The 13,437-nt window shown below is 36.0% G+C and overlaps 1 protein-coding gene across 1 annotated transcript in view; it reads right to left on the bottom strand.

Moving 5' to 3' along the window:
• The window catches only part of LOC134474143 (olfactory receptor 1J21-like), a 33,739-nt gene extending 27,821 nt beyond the window's left edge, over window positions 1–5,918 (bottom strand). The window contains exon 1 of the mRNA XM_063240856.1: window positions 5,422–5,918. Within this exon, the coding sequence (XP_063096926.1) occupies window positions 5,422–5,918 (497 nt within the window). The remainder of the gene's footprint in view (window positions 1–5,421) is intronic.
• Between the last annotated feature and the right edge of the window lie 7,519 nt (window positions 5,919–13,437).

Genomic DNA, 13,437 nt, shown 5'->3' with positions numbered 1-13,437 from the left:
TTGTGCCATTATATTTATCCATACAAAAGACTCTATGAGCATTCTCATACTTGATTTTTGTTGAGCACTGCCACTCAGTTTTGAGATGATGTATACTGATCTGGAAGTGCTGACTCATATGGTTTACATTGCTCAACCCCGGTTAATTTATTTTATTTGACTTAAATTAAATTTCAAGCAAAGAGGATAATCATAGATCTTAATAAATAGATTAATGGTATATGGCCATAGAGATGCATGCCTGTATAAGAAGCAATTTATAAGTCTAACTAAATAGGAAAAAATGACATTGCTTAAGATATTGCTGGAGCAATGATAATTTGTTAAAAATTTCTTGTTAAAATTTCAGGTGAAGAAAGATTCAAACACATTTATATCTCAAAGAACGTTAAAAATTTGTATTTTGCAATGACTAGCAAGGACTGAAATAAAGGTTATAAAATTTTAAATAGAAATTTGATGTACTATCATTAGATACATAGGATAAAGGAAGTCTTTAATTTTTCAAATTCTAGTATATTTGCTTAAAACTTCATACAAAGAATTCAATTTATTTACCAATCCCAATACAAAATTTATCAGGAGATGAAAACCTTGATATTCTGTAATAACTTGGTCCTGTTGAATTGTAATCTAATCGTATACTATTGCTATTCTATCTAGTATTGTAGCTCCTATGAACTCTGACTCAGTCTCTCATCAGACAATATTAATTAAGTCTGGTGCATGTCTTTTACAAAGACTAAACTGGCTTTTATTCTCCAAGGTTACAAATGCTCCCTTGACTCTGTAAACTTTCATTTCTTTTACTGTTTTGTTTTTGTTTGGTTGGTTGGTTTTCACAAATTCGTCTATACAAAGTTCCAACATACACAATCATATTCTGTTCTGTAAATCTCCTTTGCCCCCTTCATATTTCCTTTCCCAAGTCCTTAGTGACCACTGATCATTTTAGTCACCACCTTTTAGTTTTGTATTTTCTAGAATGTGATACATTTGGAAATATGTCAGGTCTAGTTTCTTAGTATAACCATTTTATAGAGGAACTTAGCAGTGATAGTTAAATTGGATACACACCTGTCCTACTACAGATTAACCCTCTGAAATTATAATTTACAGAATCATTTTAATATATACATACTGGAGAATGTTTACCTATATGTTTATATAATTGTTCATATGAACAATGATCCTGATGAAAAATGCTGAAAGCCAGAATAAGAATAAAAAAGGTGAAAAAAAGTAATAAGAACTGTGGGAGTAATAAAACCCAAAATGTGTAATTGTTATTGTAAAAAAGAGAGGAAAAGAATGTGCTCTAAATGATATAACTGCATGTATATTTAAGTGTTTATAATAGATATCTATATTACTAAGTTTTTGTTAGATCATTGAATAGAACTGTTTGCAGTCTCACTGTTAGAATGTCCACTCTGTATGCTTTAATTTTGTAACTTGAACAACTATTTCTAAGATGATGATATGTAATCTATTACTTAGTGATTTCTTACTGTTTATTTTTTGAAATTCTGTATTAATTGTACCCTTTTTCTGTTTTGTTTTTTTCTCTTAAAGTAAAATTTTTTTAAAAGGTCAAAAAATAATTAAAAGGGGGGAATGACAATAGAGCAAAGTTCGTTTTACACTCGGAGTAGAATATCAAAATATATACATAAATTTAATAAGATAACAGGTTACAAAAAATGAAACACTGAATATTATTTTATTTCATTTATACACAGTTTTAAGGCAGGCAAGTTGAAGGATTAGTGCACAAATATTAAAGCAGCAATGAAAAGGAATTGTTGAAGTATTGAAGATGGGAAAGACATCGTGTCTCCTCAAGAGAAAAAGAAACAATGAGGGAGGAACAAGAGTTTCAACACTATTATTTGTTTTATATGATGCAAGTTGCTAAAATATAAAGTATTTCTTTTAATATTTTTACCTTGAAATGATATTCAAACATCATATATATGGACATACACATAAATAAGCACAATACAATATCGCATATATACATATATCTTTACATTTTACATAGGAAATATGTCATTTTGTTTGTAATACTTCAATTCTTATAAAGATTAAAGTAAAATTTCCAAAAAGCGGATAATAACATTGTTGAAGTTTGCAAGATATTGAAGAACTACCAACATAGATCTGAAGATTTGACCCTATGGACACAGGAGTTTGAGTTCCACTTCCACTAAATATTACCAGCTTAAAAAAAATATTACCATCTCAGTAGCACATGGCTAGTTACCAAACTCTTAAATTAGGATGTCCACCTTTATAACAAAGAACTAGGAAATAATACACAAATATCCATCACTGTAATGAGCTTATTGCAATGAAGTCAAATAGCTTTACTTTAAGCAGAGGCAGTTTCTCAAGGATGAAAGACAACTTTGCCCTTTCCCATGAAAACATAGGACACTAGATTTTTATAGTTTGGCTGGAAAGTTCTTTTCTTCATTTTAAAATCAAATATAGTTGGACTAACTACCCTGGAATCTTGCTTGAACTCAGTTTTGTTGCTTGTACTCCTGATTCCTGGCCATTCCTTGGCCCACGCTGAGGAAGACAGATCCCCTTATCAGAATGAAAAAATCACCTATAATCATGTCGACACACGAAAGTGCATGAAATATCTACTGTTTCATTCCTTTCATTCCTTACACCTAGTTGATATTCTGAGAACCTAGAGAATTTAAATTAAGTTTCCCTGATCAACGTTTGGGAGATGTGTCTAAGTATCTGCATAGATCATTGAACTGGTCTTTTATGGAAAGCCATCTCATCTCAATTTGTGAAAATACCTGCTCTCTTTAAGAAGAAAAAGAAGTAGTCCCAGCACTCTGAAGACTAAGGTGGGAGGATTACTGTGTTAGAGACCAGCTTGGGTTACAATGTGAGCTCAGGGCCAGCCTGAACTGCATAGTGAGACCCTGTCTCAAAGAAAAAAAAAAAAGGAAATGAAAAAGGAAAAAAAGTTATGTGCCTAGCCTTCACTACTCTAAGAATGCAGATAAAAATAAAATAGGGAAATGATTAAGAAAATACAAGTAGCTGAGGATAACCATTAGCATGAAGAGTTGGAAACAGGTTAGTCAACTGTATTTACTAATACCTATGTATTAGTAAATACATATAGGAGAAATAAATTCTGGTGTTCAATTGCACAGCAGAGTAAATAGAAATAATGACATGTTATGTACTTCAAGAAGAATAAAAGCATTTCAATGTTTTTGCCATGAAGAAAAGATAAATGTGAAAAGATCACCTGGCACATCATAAATATCTATAATTTTACTTGTAATTTAAAATAAATAAATAAGAATTACAAAAAGTGAAGCTGTATTGTATTCCTTTTTAATTTTTTTCTTTTAAAGAGAATAAAAAACAAGCAAAGCGATACAGAATTTCAAAACAAGATGATAGAAAACTTGATTAACAATGGTTATTATATTGTATATTGTTATCTTCAAAACAGTTGCTCAAATTACCAGATATAGCCAGACAAAATTGACCAAACAGGGTGCTGGGCAACAAAGGAACCCTCTCACCTCCCTGGTAAGCAATGGTGGATGACCCAGGGAGAGAACCATTCCCCTCCTCCGCAGTTAGCAAATGGGAGCTAGAGGACTGAGCATCTCTTGGGAGGATGACCTTATGCAATACAGCAAATATGGGGGATTTCCTTCTACCGTCTCTTTGAAGGCAAATATTGTTATCACTGTTTTGCTTTGTTCTTATTAATTGTATTGCTGTATATAATACTCTGTTTTGATGATGTTCTGTATTTGGTTTGACTTTGCTAAACCTGATTGAATGGACAACTATTGTGAAGATAATGAGATATACTATGGTGCTTATTATTGTTATCCTGGTAACCTGCTGTGAAGTTCTGTACCAATTTCACTGCATTATCTCGATTGGCTTTGTTCTGTATTGTTTTGTTATATTTTACTACCTTCAAAATAAAAATAAACATTGATCAAGCAGTATAAGCATTAACTGTTCCTTTCAAAGATCTAATAGAATTAGTAGTACAATAATCTTAGCTATCTTTGTGTATATACATGTGTATTTCCCCCTTTCTTCTTTTTGCCTTTCTCCCAACCCAGTTGTTTCCTTTTGAGCAGTATCTTTCCCCTTCACAATATCTATTGCACCTTTTGGTAGTGTTGTACCTTTCAGTTTCTTACACTACAGAGACAATACAATGTTTTTACATACGCGTCTGATTTATTTCCTTTTGAGTGTGATCTCTAGTTGCATCATTTACCTATAAAAGCCTCGAGTTTATGTTTCTTTATAGATGAGTAGACTGCTGCTATCTCTGTGGAAGTCAGTGTGGAAATTCCTCAAATCCTAGAATTACAGGTCTTATTTGACTCAGCTATTCCCCTTTTGGGTATTTTTTCCAGGGGAATTGAAAACATCATACCACAGCAATATATGTGCACTCATATTTATACTGACACAATTTGTAACAGTTACATCTTGGAAACAGCTCAAATACCCATTAACCAAGGAATGGATTAAACATGAAGTGGTATTTTATGCTATAATTTCTAAATATACTTAAAATAAGACACCAAAGGAAAATCATAAGCCTAGCAGAAGAAAAAGTTTAAGTTGTGTGATACAAAAAAGCTTTGCTATGAAAGGTATAAATCATTCAATAAAAAGAACAAGATGTTGGAACTACGTATAAAATGAAGACTTTTATAGGAGAATAAAATGTGAAAGGGAGAGATACAGGAAAAGGTAATTATATAGGTATGTTTGCATGGACCTTTCTCAAGACTCTCAAACTCAACAGGACAAATAGAAAAACTATGTCTAACGTAAAAGACAAGTGCAAAGAACAGTTCAACCAAGCTGCACCAAGACACAGCAATTCAAAGACAGGATATATGTATGCCTTTGGGAAGATCTCACATTCAAATAATAGGAAATACAATGCCCATTATGCTGAAAATCTTTTTTCTACTAAGCAGATTTCCCAGAGCACTTTTTATATCCTGACTCCTCAGACTGTAGATGAAAGGGTTTAGCATGGGTGTGACCCGACTGTACACTGCAGCCACAATAACATCCTTGTCATTATTGTCACTGGATGAAGGGACAAAATAGAGACCAATAATTGATCCATAGTACAAAGTAACCACAGACAGGTGAGAACCACAAGTGGACAAGGCTTTGCAGATTCCCTTGATGGAGGGAGCTCTCAGGATGGTGGCCCCAATGTGCCCATAAGATACCAGAATGCATGAGAATGGCAGTGTAATGACCATTGTTCCTACAATAATAATAACCAACTCGTTGATAGTGGTGTCTGAGCTGGACAGTTTAATTAAGGCAGAGAGCTCACAGTAGAAGTGGTAAAGCATGTTGTCTCCATAGAAAGAGAGATGGGAGAGGAGGAAGGTGTGCACAAAAGCACTGGCAGAAGATAAGACCCAGGATAGAATTACTAGTAGGACACAGAGGACAGGACTCATGATAATGTTGTAATGCAGGGGATGACAGATGGCCACATACCTGTCATAGGCCATTGCAGTGAGAAGGAAGCTGTCAAGACCACCAAATAATAAGAAAAAGAATTCCTGAGAAATGCACCCAGCATATGAGATGGACTGACTCTGTGTCAGCATATTCATGAGCATCTTTGGAGCCGTGACTGATGAGAAAGAGATGTCGGTGAGAGCCAAGTGGCTGAGGAAGAAGTACATGGGGGTGTGGAGGTGGGAGTCCAGCCTGATGAGCAGGATGATGAGCAGGTTCCCCAGCACTGTGGTCAGGTACATGACCAGGAAAAGGGTGTAGTACATGCCTTGCTCCTCCTTCTGGATAGGGAGGCCCAGGAGGATAAACTCAGACACACTGCTCTGATTATTGTTCCTCATGATCTTTGTCATCTGTTATGCTGAAAATGCAAAATGAAGCACACATGTTAAAATGAGCAGTTATTGTGATTATTGCACAATAAAAATGTGGTTTGAAACTTATTAGTATCTGCAACATTTAATCTGAAATTGCCAGGCTTTTTGTTACAATGTGAGGTAGTAATGATTTAGACCAAAGACATTATTTGTCCTCCTGAAAACGAACTCAACATTATTTGGAGAAACATGGAATTTCTGACTAGTCATCAGATCAGACTGGGTTTTTACTTGAAGAGTCTCAGAGTTTGTGTTAGAAATTCAAGATTAAGAAACTTGTTTGGTAACAATTTATTTCCAGTGATTGGGTCAAATTAAACCAAAGGCTGCTTTGTGTCTGCAAAATATCACAGTGTGGAGATTTGGAGCACTGGGTCAAAGAAGTGTTTTGAGAGCATGAAGGTACATCAACACATACAGTATCTAGACATATGTCTTATGAGTTAGCCATTGGTTCTTCCTCTAAGAACATTCTCTCCCACTCAACATTTTTACAATTTCATCTTTCTATAGGACTCTTCATGAACTCAGGAAAAAGTCTGTTCATCTTTCCAATCTCCATCTTTTCACTGCTTCAAATCAAGCCAGATTATCCCCATTGAAATCCTGAGAGCACTGGGGAATAATTGGCTTTTCTACTCACAATCAGGGATCTGATGAATAAGAGGCTGTTTTGAATGATTAGCATCAACAAATAATGCCTTCTCCTTTCTTGTGATTCATATTCTAGGTTTTCTGATAATGATTTTTAAAAGACATCTTTCTAGTCATCATTCTAAATTCTCAATACTTTGATAATTATTCCTGTTTCTTCTTCCCACCAGTTGGTCTTAAACTTATCCATGTGAAAAAGAAAAAGAGAATATGAGAAGTGTTTGCTAAAAATGGAATTCATAGTGCATATAAGGATTTAGTCAACCTGAAGTTCTTTGTATTTGAGAGCTAAGGAGATATTCCACTGTCACACATCACTATTTTTGTGGTTACCTAAAGTTTGCACAATCTACCAATGCTCCCAGCTTGACTGATATTGTATCATAATTCCTAAATTTTTCATCCCACTATGTTAAAAATTCACTTTATGTGATGTTGCTAAAGGAGATAGGTTACATAATCAATGATGTTACTAATTTTCATGTCATTATCTACTGGTTTATCATAAAATTCATTGTCATATATGTGGTTTGTTTTTAATATTTTGCTATTGTCCAAAAATGCTGCATCAAATAGTATTGTTCCTCTGTCACCTTTCACATTAGCATACATATCTTAGTATAAATCCCTAGCAATTGAATTCAAGAGAATTTATTTCATGGTTTTGATAAGTTGTCAAATTACAAGAGGCTGGGATGACAAGGAAGCTCATTTGTGTGTCTTATTTAAGAGAGTCCTAAATGAAGAACCTGTCACTGGGAGAATATAAATGCGAGCATCCCAGTGAACTATGTAGGTACACAAAGCTATGGCATTTGAGGAACAGAGACAGCTCAATAATATGGATATCCTGGGACTACTTGGAGAGAATTATCAAAAAGTCAGATAACTGCAAGACTTTTTGGGCTATAACAAAAATTGTCAATTCTCTTCAAGAGCAATAGCAAATGTTTAAAGTAAAGAAATGACAAAATATTTTACCTAGCTTGTTGTCTTGGTGTAGAGATCAGATTACAGCAAGACAAGAGAACTATCAGCGTTTGACTAAGAGGCTAATGTATTTAAAACAGTACCTGCTGCTAACTGGATTTTGGAAGCTAAATAAATAAACAAATTACAGATACTTAGTATAAAATTCGCAAGAAAGCTTGCACCACTTACCATAGTTAAAAATATGTAAAAGGTGATAGTTTTTTTCAATGTCCTCCTTAAAATGGATATAAAATCAGTTTCAGATAAATTATTCTAAGAGGAGAATTGTTTTCCCTGCCTACACCATGCAAGGGATGTAAACCTTATGTACTGAAAATGTGTACTAAAAATAAAGAGGAGGGGATAACGGGATGGGTGGAAGGAGGAGGCTGGAGAGGAAAGGGGATAAAATGAGGAATTACAGTGTGTTACGTACATGTACCAAATTCCTACAAAGAATGCAAACATTATGTGCTACACGCATACACTAATAAACCAGAAAAAATCTTTAAAACCAAAAACTACTCAGTTAAAGAAAAATTGTTCAAATCGCAGCTTTCTTGCATGCTGTACAGTGAAATGAGCATAGTATCGAGGGACAAACGTCACACAATGGACAGACACATCCAAACATCACATTCATACCTCAGAATGCTGATGCTTCTATTCTGATATGAACCTTTAAGTGGAGTGCATGGATATCTTTGGGGAGAAAAAAAAAACACGGGAAGATCTTTCAATTTCTTTCTTGATGACACAGAATACAGAGAAAAAAGTCGAGCCTGTAAGGAGCTTAACATTCCAGGCAATTTGCAGAAGAGCTGTTGGATCAGAATTAAACCCAATAGATGTACCAATGTACACTTGCTCATACTCCTGACAAACTGATGAACTCTAATTTTACAGATCACGGAAAGGACTTAAGGAGCAAACTGTTATCCCCAGCTCCAAACTGAAGGCAAGTGTAATTGCTTCTTTACCTGCTTCCCTTGGGGGTAGAAGTACTCGTGACAGAAGCCCCTGGAGAATTTACCTGTAGTGAAACAATGGGAAGAAGCCTCACTGGGGCGGCGATTAGGAACTTGCTGAGTCACAAAGCTCTTAGTCTTCCGGTTTACCTTAGGGAAAATGAAATTCAGAGGTCTTCACGAAGGAGGATAATTATTCAGTTTACAATCCAGATGCTATGGTTCCAAATGTATTTTATTTTTTTAAAAAAACCAGCAAAATCACTCTAATATATTTGTTCTTTGCCTACGTATGTCGGGGAAATTACGTATCTTTGTCACCAGTGGACTCAGGTGAAGAGAATATACTTGATTCGACTCACTCTCTTTCCATTCAACTCATACAAAATATACCAAATCTATCCCATACATCTCCAAATCATTTCCTCAATGTGTGTGAAAAATGAGTATCATGTGTTCATTAATCAAGGTGAAGATGCAAAAATACTTATAAATGTTCTTATTTGGATTTTTGTATATTAGAAATCAATCTGTTTGAAATTGTAATTTGGATGTGGAAATCCTGCAAGATATTTAGACTTCAAGAATTGTTTCACGGTCCTGTAGATCACACTTGGTCATGTACTGTGTTGATGGTAATACTATAATTGACCTGATTGGTGTTGTGAAAGTCTAAAACTGAGAAAATTTCCTCTTTACATCAAAGAACATCATTGCATCTCCCTCACTTCTTACACATATAAGGATAAAAATAGAATCAATTTCTCCAAAAATTTTTATTTGAGCTAGGCCTGGTGGCACACGTTTGTAACCCCAGAATTCTTGAGAAATAAATATAAGAGAAATAAATTCTGATATGCAGTTGCACAGTAAGATGAACAGAAGTACCAACACACATTTCTAAGAATAACAAAAGTTTTTTGATGTTTTTGCCACAAAGAAACAATAAATGTTTGAGAAAATATGTTTCCTTTTATTTGACATTACACAACATAGAACTCTATCAAAATATCACCTGGTACATTATGAATATCTACACATTTACTAATAGTTTAAAATAAACAATTACAAACAAAAATGAAGTTGTACTGTATTTCTTATTAATGATACTAACATAAACAATTTCTAAATATATTGTAAAATAAAACACAAAAGTAAAATCATAAACCTAGTGAAAGAAAAAGTTTAGGTTGAATGATGCAAAAAAGCTTTCCTACAAAAGGCTATAAATTGAGAAGGAACTTGGTGGCTGGACCAGTGCAGCGGGTCCTGGGCGGGCCTGTGGCATCCCCCTTCCCCAACTTGGAGGACTCTGGAGTTCTGGGTGAGTGGGCACCATCAGTTCTGGGGCTGGGCTTGGGCTGGCCTGCCCCACTCCCAGTGACCCTCTCTCAATCTGGGGAGCTGGGTGGTCAGAGTCCCGGGAGCTGAGGGCATTGAAGAGGATCTTCAACAGACCCTAGGGAAGCCTTGGAATAACTCTTGAAACACAAAAATATAGGAAAATGACAAAACAAAAGACCAAATTACAATTTCAAGCCTCCAGCCCATCCAAAGAAACCTTAGGAGCAATGTACATAGAACAAAATATATGCTGTATACCTGAAATATCGGACATAATAGCAACTGAAATAAAGAAGAAACTATGGGAAACTTTAAAGGAATTCAAACTAGAAATAATCTCCCAGGTAAAAGAAGAAATGATAAAAGAAATGAAGGAGATTCTGAACATATCTAAAGAAGACACAGTTAAAAAATTGGAGGAACGGGGCTGCGGATTTAGCTCAGTGGCAAAAGTGCCTGCCTGGCAAGCATGTGGTCATGAGTTCAATCTCTGGTGCCACAAAAAAAAAAAAAAAATGGAGGAACTAAACAAAAAGGATGAACAATATAAGAAACAAACAGAATACATAAAACAGATGCGCAGAGATATACAGGAAATCAAAAATTTCATTGAAGGCTGTAAAACCACCTCAATGAAAGTGAAGGTAGAATTTCAGACTTTGAAGACAAGATTGCAGCTAGCGAGGAAAGAAAAGATTTTTTAAAAATAACAAGAAATAACAATTCAACAACTGCAAGATGATGCAAAGAAAACAACATAAAATTGATAGGGATAAATGAAAAAGGAGGGGACAACATAAAGGATGTCAAGAGGATATTTAAGGAAGAAATAGCTGAAAATTTCCCAAACATGAGATCGGAAACCGACATCAGGATCAGTGAAGCATATAGAACTCTAAATAGTCATAACCAAAATAAAACTACACCCAGACATGTAATAATCACCATCCAAAAATCCACCAAAATAATAGAATATTAAAAGCTGTCAGAGAGAAAAGACAGATCACTTATAAAGGAAAACCTATCAGAATCACTGCAGACCTCTCAGGACAAAAAATAAAGTCAAGAAGACCATGAAGTGAAGTATTCAGATCCTAAAGGAAAATGATTTCCAACCTAGACTGATGTACCCTGCAAAACTGTCCTTCAAAATCAATGGAGAAATAAGATACTTCCGCGACAAAGAACAGCTGAAGAACTTCATGATCACCAAGCCAACCATGCAAAGAATATTGAAAGACAGTTTAGATACACTTAGAAAAAACCACTAAGCAAAGCAGACAACTACACAGAGCAGAAAGATAAAGAAGCAACAACAGAAAGATAACATGTCAACAATAAACCAACATATAACAGTTATAACCATTAATGTAAATGGACTCAATGCACCAATTAAAAGAAACAGGCAGAATGAATCAAGAAACAAAATCCAAACAAACGCTGTCTACAAGAAACACATCTAGAAAAGAGAAAAATGGCGGCTTGCTAGGGGATCGGGCAGAGAGTCTCTCCAGAGAAATCATATTAGATGCTAGAAAATGACAACATGGAGAGGGCCGGACGAATGGATAACAATTCTTATCAACCAAGACAGCGCAGCTGGAGGATTTAAAGTCATGCTGAGACTGTGAAGGCTGATAATGGGAGGTTGCAAATCCCGTGTCTTTAATGCAGCAAACTGACCTGAGGACCCAATAGGAAAAGCTGTGTTGGCTTTTGGTGACTGCTGGAAATTGAGACCTGGAACCCCAAGAAGCAGCCAGGACTGCCCGTCTGCACCAGGGGAGATTGTGAAAGGCTCTGGAGCTCCGAAGCTGAATGCTGTGCAGTTTTCTGATTCCACGCTGTGCCAGGAGTGCAGTGAGGGCGAGCAGCATGGTGTGCAGTAGGACCTGCACCAAGCCCTGGTGAGTACTGGGGACTGGGTCCCACGGCTGCTGGGTTTGGCCAGAGAACATCTTGGAACTGGGCAGAGCCCGACAACACGGGGACATCAATAACACAGAGAGTCTGGCAGAAGACCTCTTAGAGTTGGGCAGAACCTGTGGCTTGGTGACATCACCAAGTTGCCCTGTAGAGAGGCCTGGTGGAGGACATCTTGAAATTGGGCAGAGCCTGATGCCATGTTGGCTTCAGCATCATACAGAGAACTAGTGGAAGACTTGGAATTGGGCAGACCCACTGTCCTGGTGCTCCTGTCACAGAGAGATCTGGACACTTCTGAAAGGCCCTAAGCAATACGGAGAGGGCCAGAGGCCCCCAGGACACTCCAGGCTGAAAGAATCCAGAAACATGACAAGAGATAAAAATTAAAAAAAAATCTCCAGCTGCCCAAAATGAGAAAATAAGCCCAGGAGAAGTAAACACTGAAGAGAACAAGCACAGTAACCAACCAATACTGGACACAGCATAAGCCGAAATTAAAAAATACCTCCATGACCTCATAGATGAATTTAAAGCTGTACTTCTGATCCAAGTGAGGCAAGATATAAAGAGATTAATTAAAGAAATGACAAGCCCCACCCAAGAGAACACAAATGGAAGAACTGAGGAAATCAGAAAAGAAAGAGAAACTTCTAAAGAATAATTTAAACATAACTTAGAATACATGAAACAGATCCAAAGAGATTACCAGGAAACTAAAAACTCCATTGAACATTGGCAAAATATACTGACAGAAACTAAAGACAGCCTTCTGAAACTTGATGAGAGATTTATGACAAATGATCGTGAAAGAAAAAGCCTCTTAAAAATAACAAGGAACCAGAAAGAAACAATTCAAAGACTAGAAGATGACAAAAAGATACATAACTTAAGAATAAAGAATGTGAGTGAGGAACAGGAGCAACCAAAAATGAAATACAAAGAATATTCACAGATATATTAAAGTAAAATTTCCCATGTATAGCAAAAAGAAATGATATCCAGATAAAAGAGGCATACAGAACACCAGCTACCTACAACCAAAACAGATCTACGCCTAGACATATAATAATCAAGATTCCAGAAATCCACCAAAAGAACAGAATATTAAAAGCAGCCAGAGGAAAGAAGCAGATTACCTACAATGGGAAAATTATCAAAATAACAACAGACTTATCAACACAAACTCTTAAGTCAAGAAGGGAATGGGGAGAAATATTCCAAGTCCTGAAAGAAAATAATATGCAACCAAGACTCATATACCTGTCAAAACTCTCTCTCAAAATTAATGGAGAAATAAGATGCTCCCAAGACAAGGAGGAACTGTGGGAGTTTGTGGCCACCAATCCAACCCTACAGAGAGTGCTGAAGGGCATTCCAGAGAAAGAGAGGTAGGAATACCAGGATTCCAGCAACAGTGGCAGAGAGGCCTCAATGAACGGGGTAGACAGTGGAATGAGGGAATAAGGTGGACAAATTATGGCAGAAAAGTGGAGTAGCAGACGTGAGGCAGAGACGGTAAGCTATAGCTTTAGTACAGACAGCTCTGAAACACTATAGAAAAGGCGAGGTCATTGTTAATAGTGTATCAGGATTTAAAAGACACAGTAGTCTTATCACCA

The sequence above is a fragment of the Cavia porcellus genome, unplaced genomic scaffold (genome assembly GCF_034190915.1).
Source record: "Cavia porcellus strain 051 isolate PalLab524CR breed Dunkin Hartley unplaced genomic scaffold, mCavPor4.1 scaffold_1, whole genome shotgun sequence".
NCBI lineage: Eukaryota > Metazoa > Chordata > Mammalia > Rodentia > Caviidae > Cavia > Cavia porcellus.
Note: the sequence above shows the minus strand (reverse complement) of the source record. Positions and strands in the feature narration are given on the sequence as shown.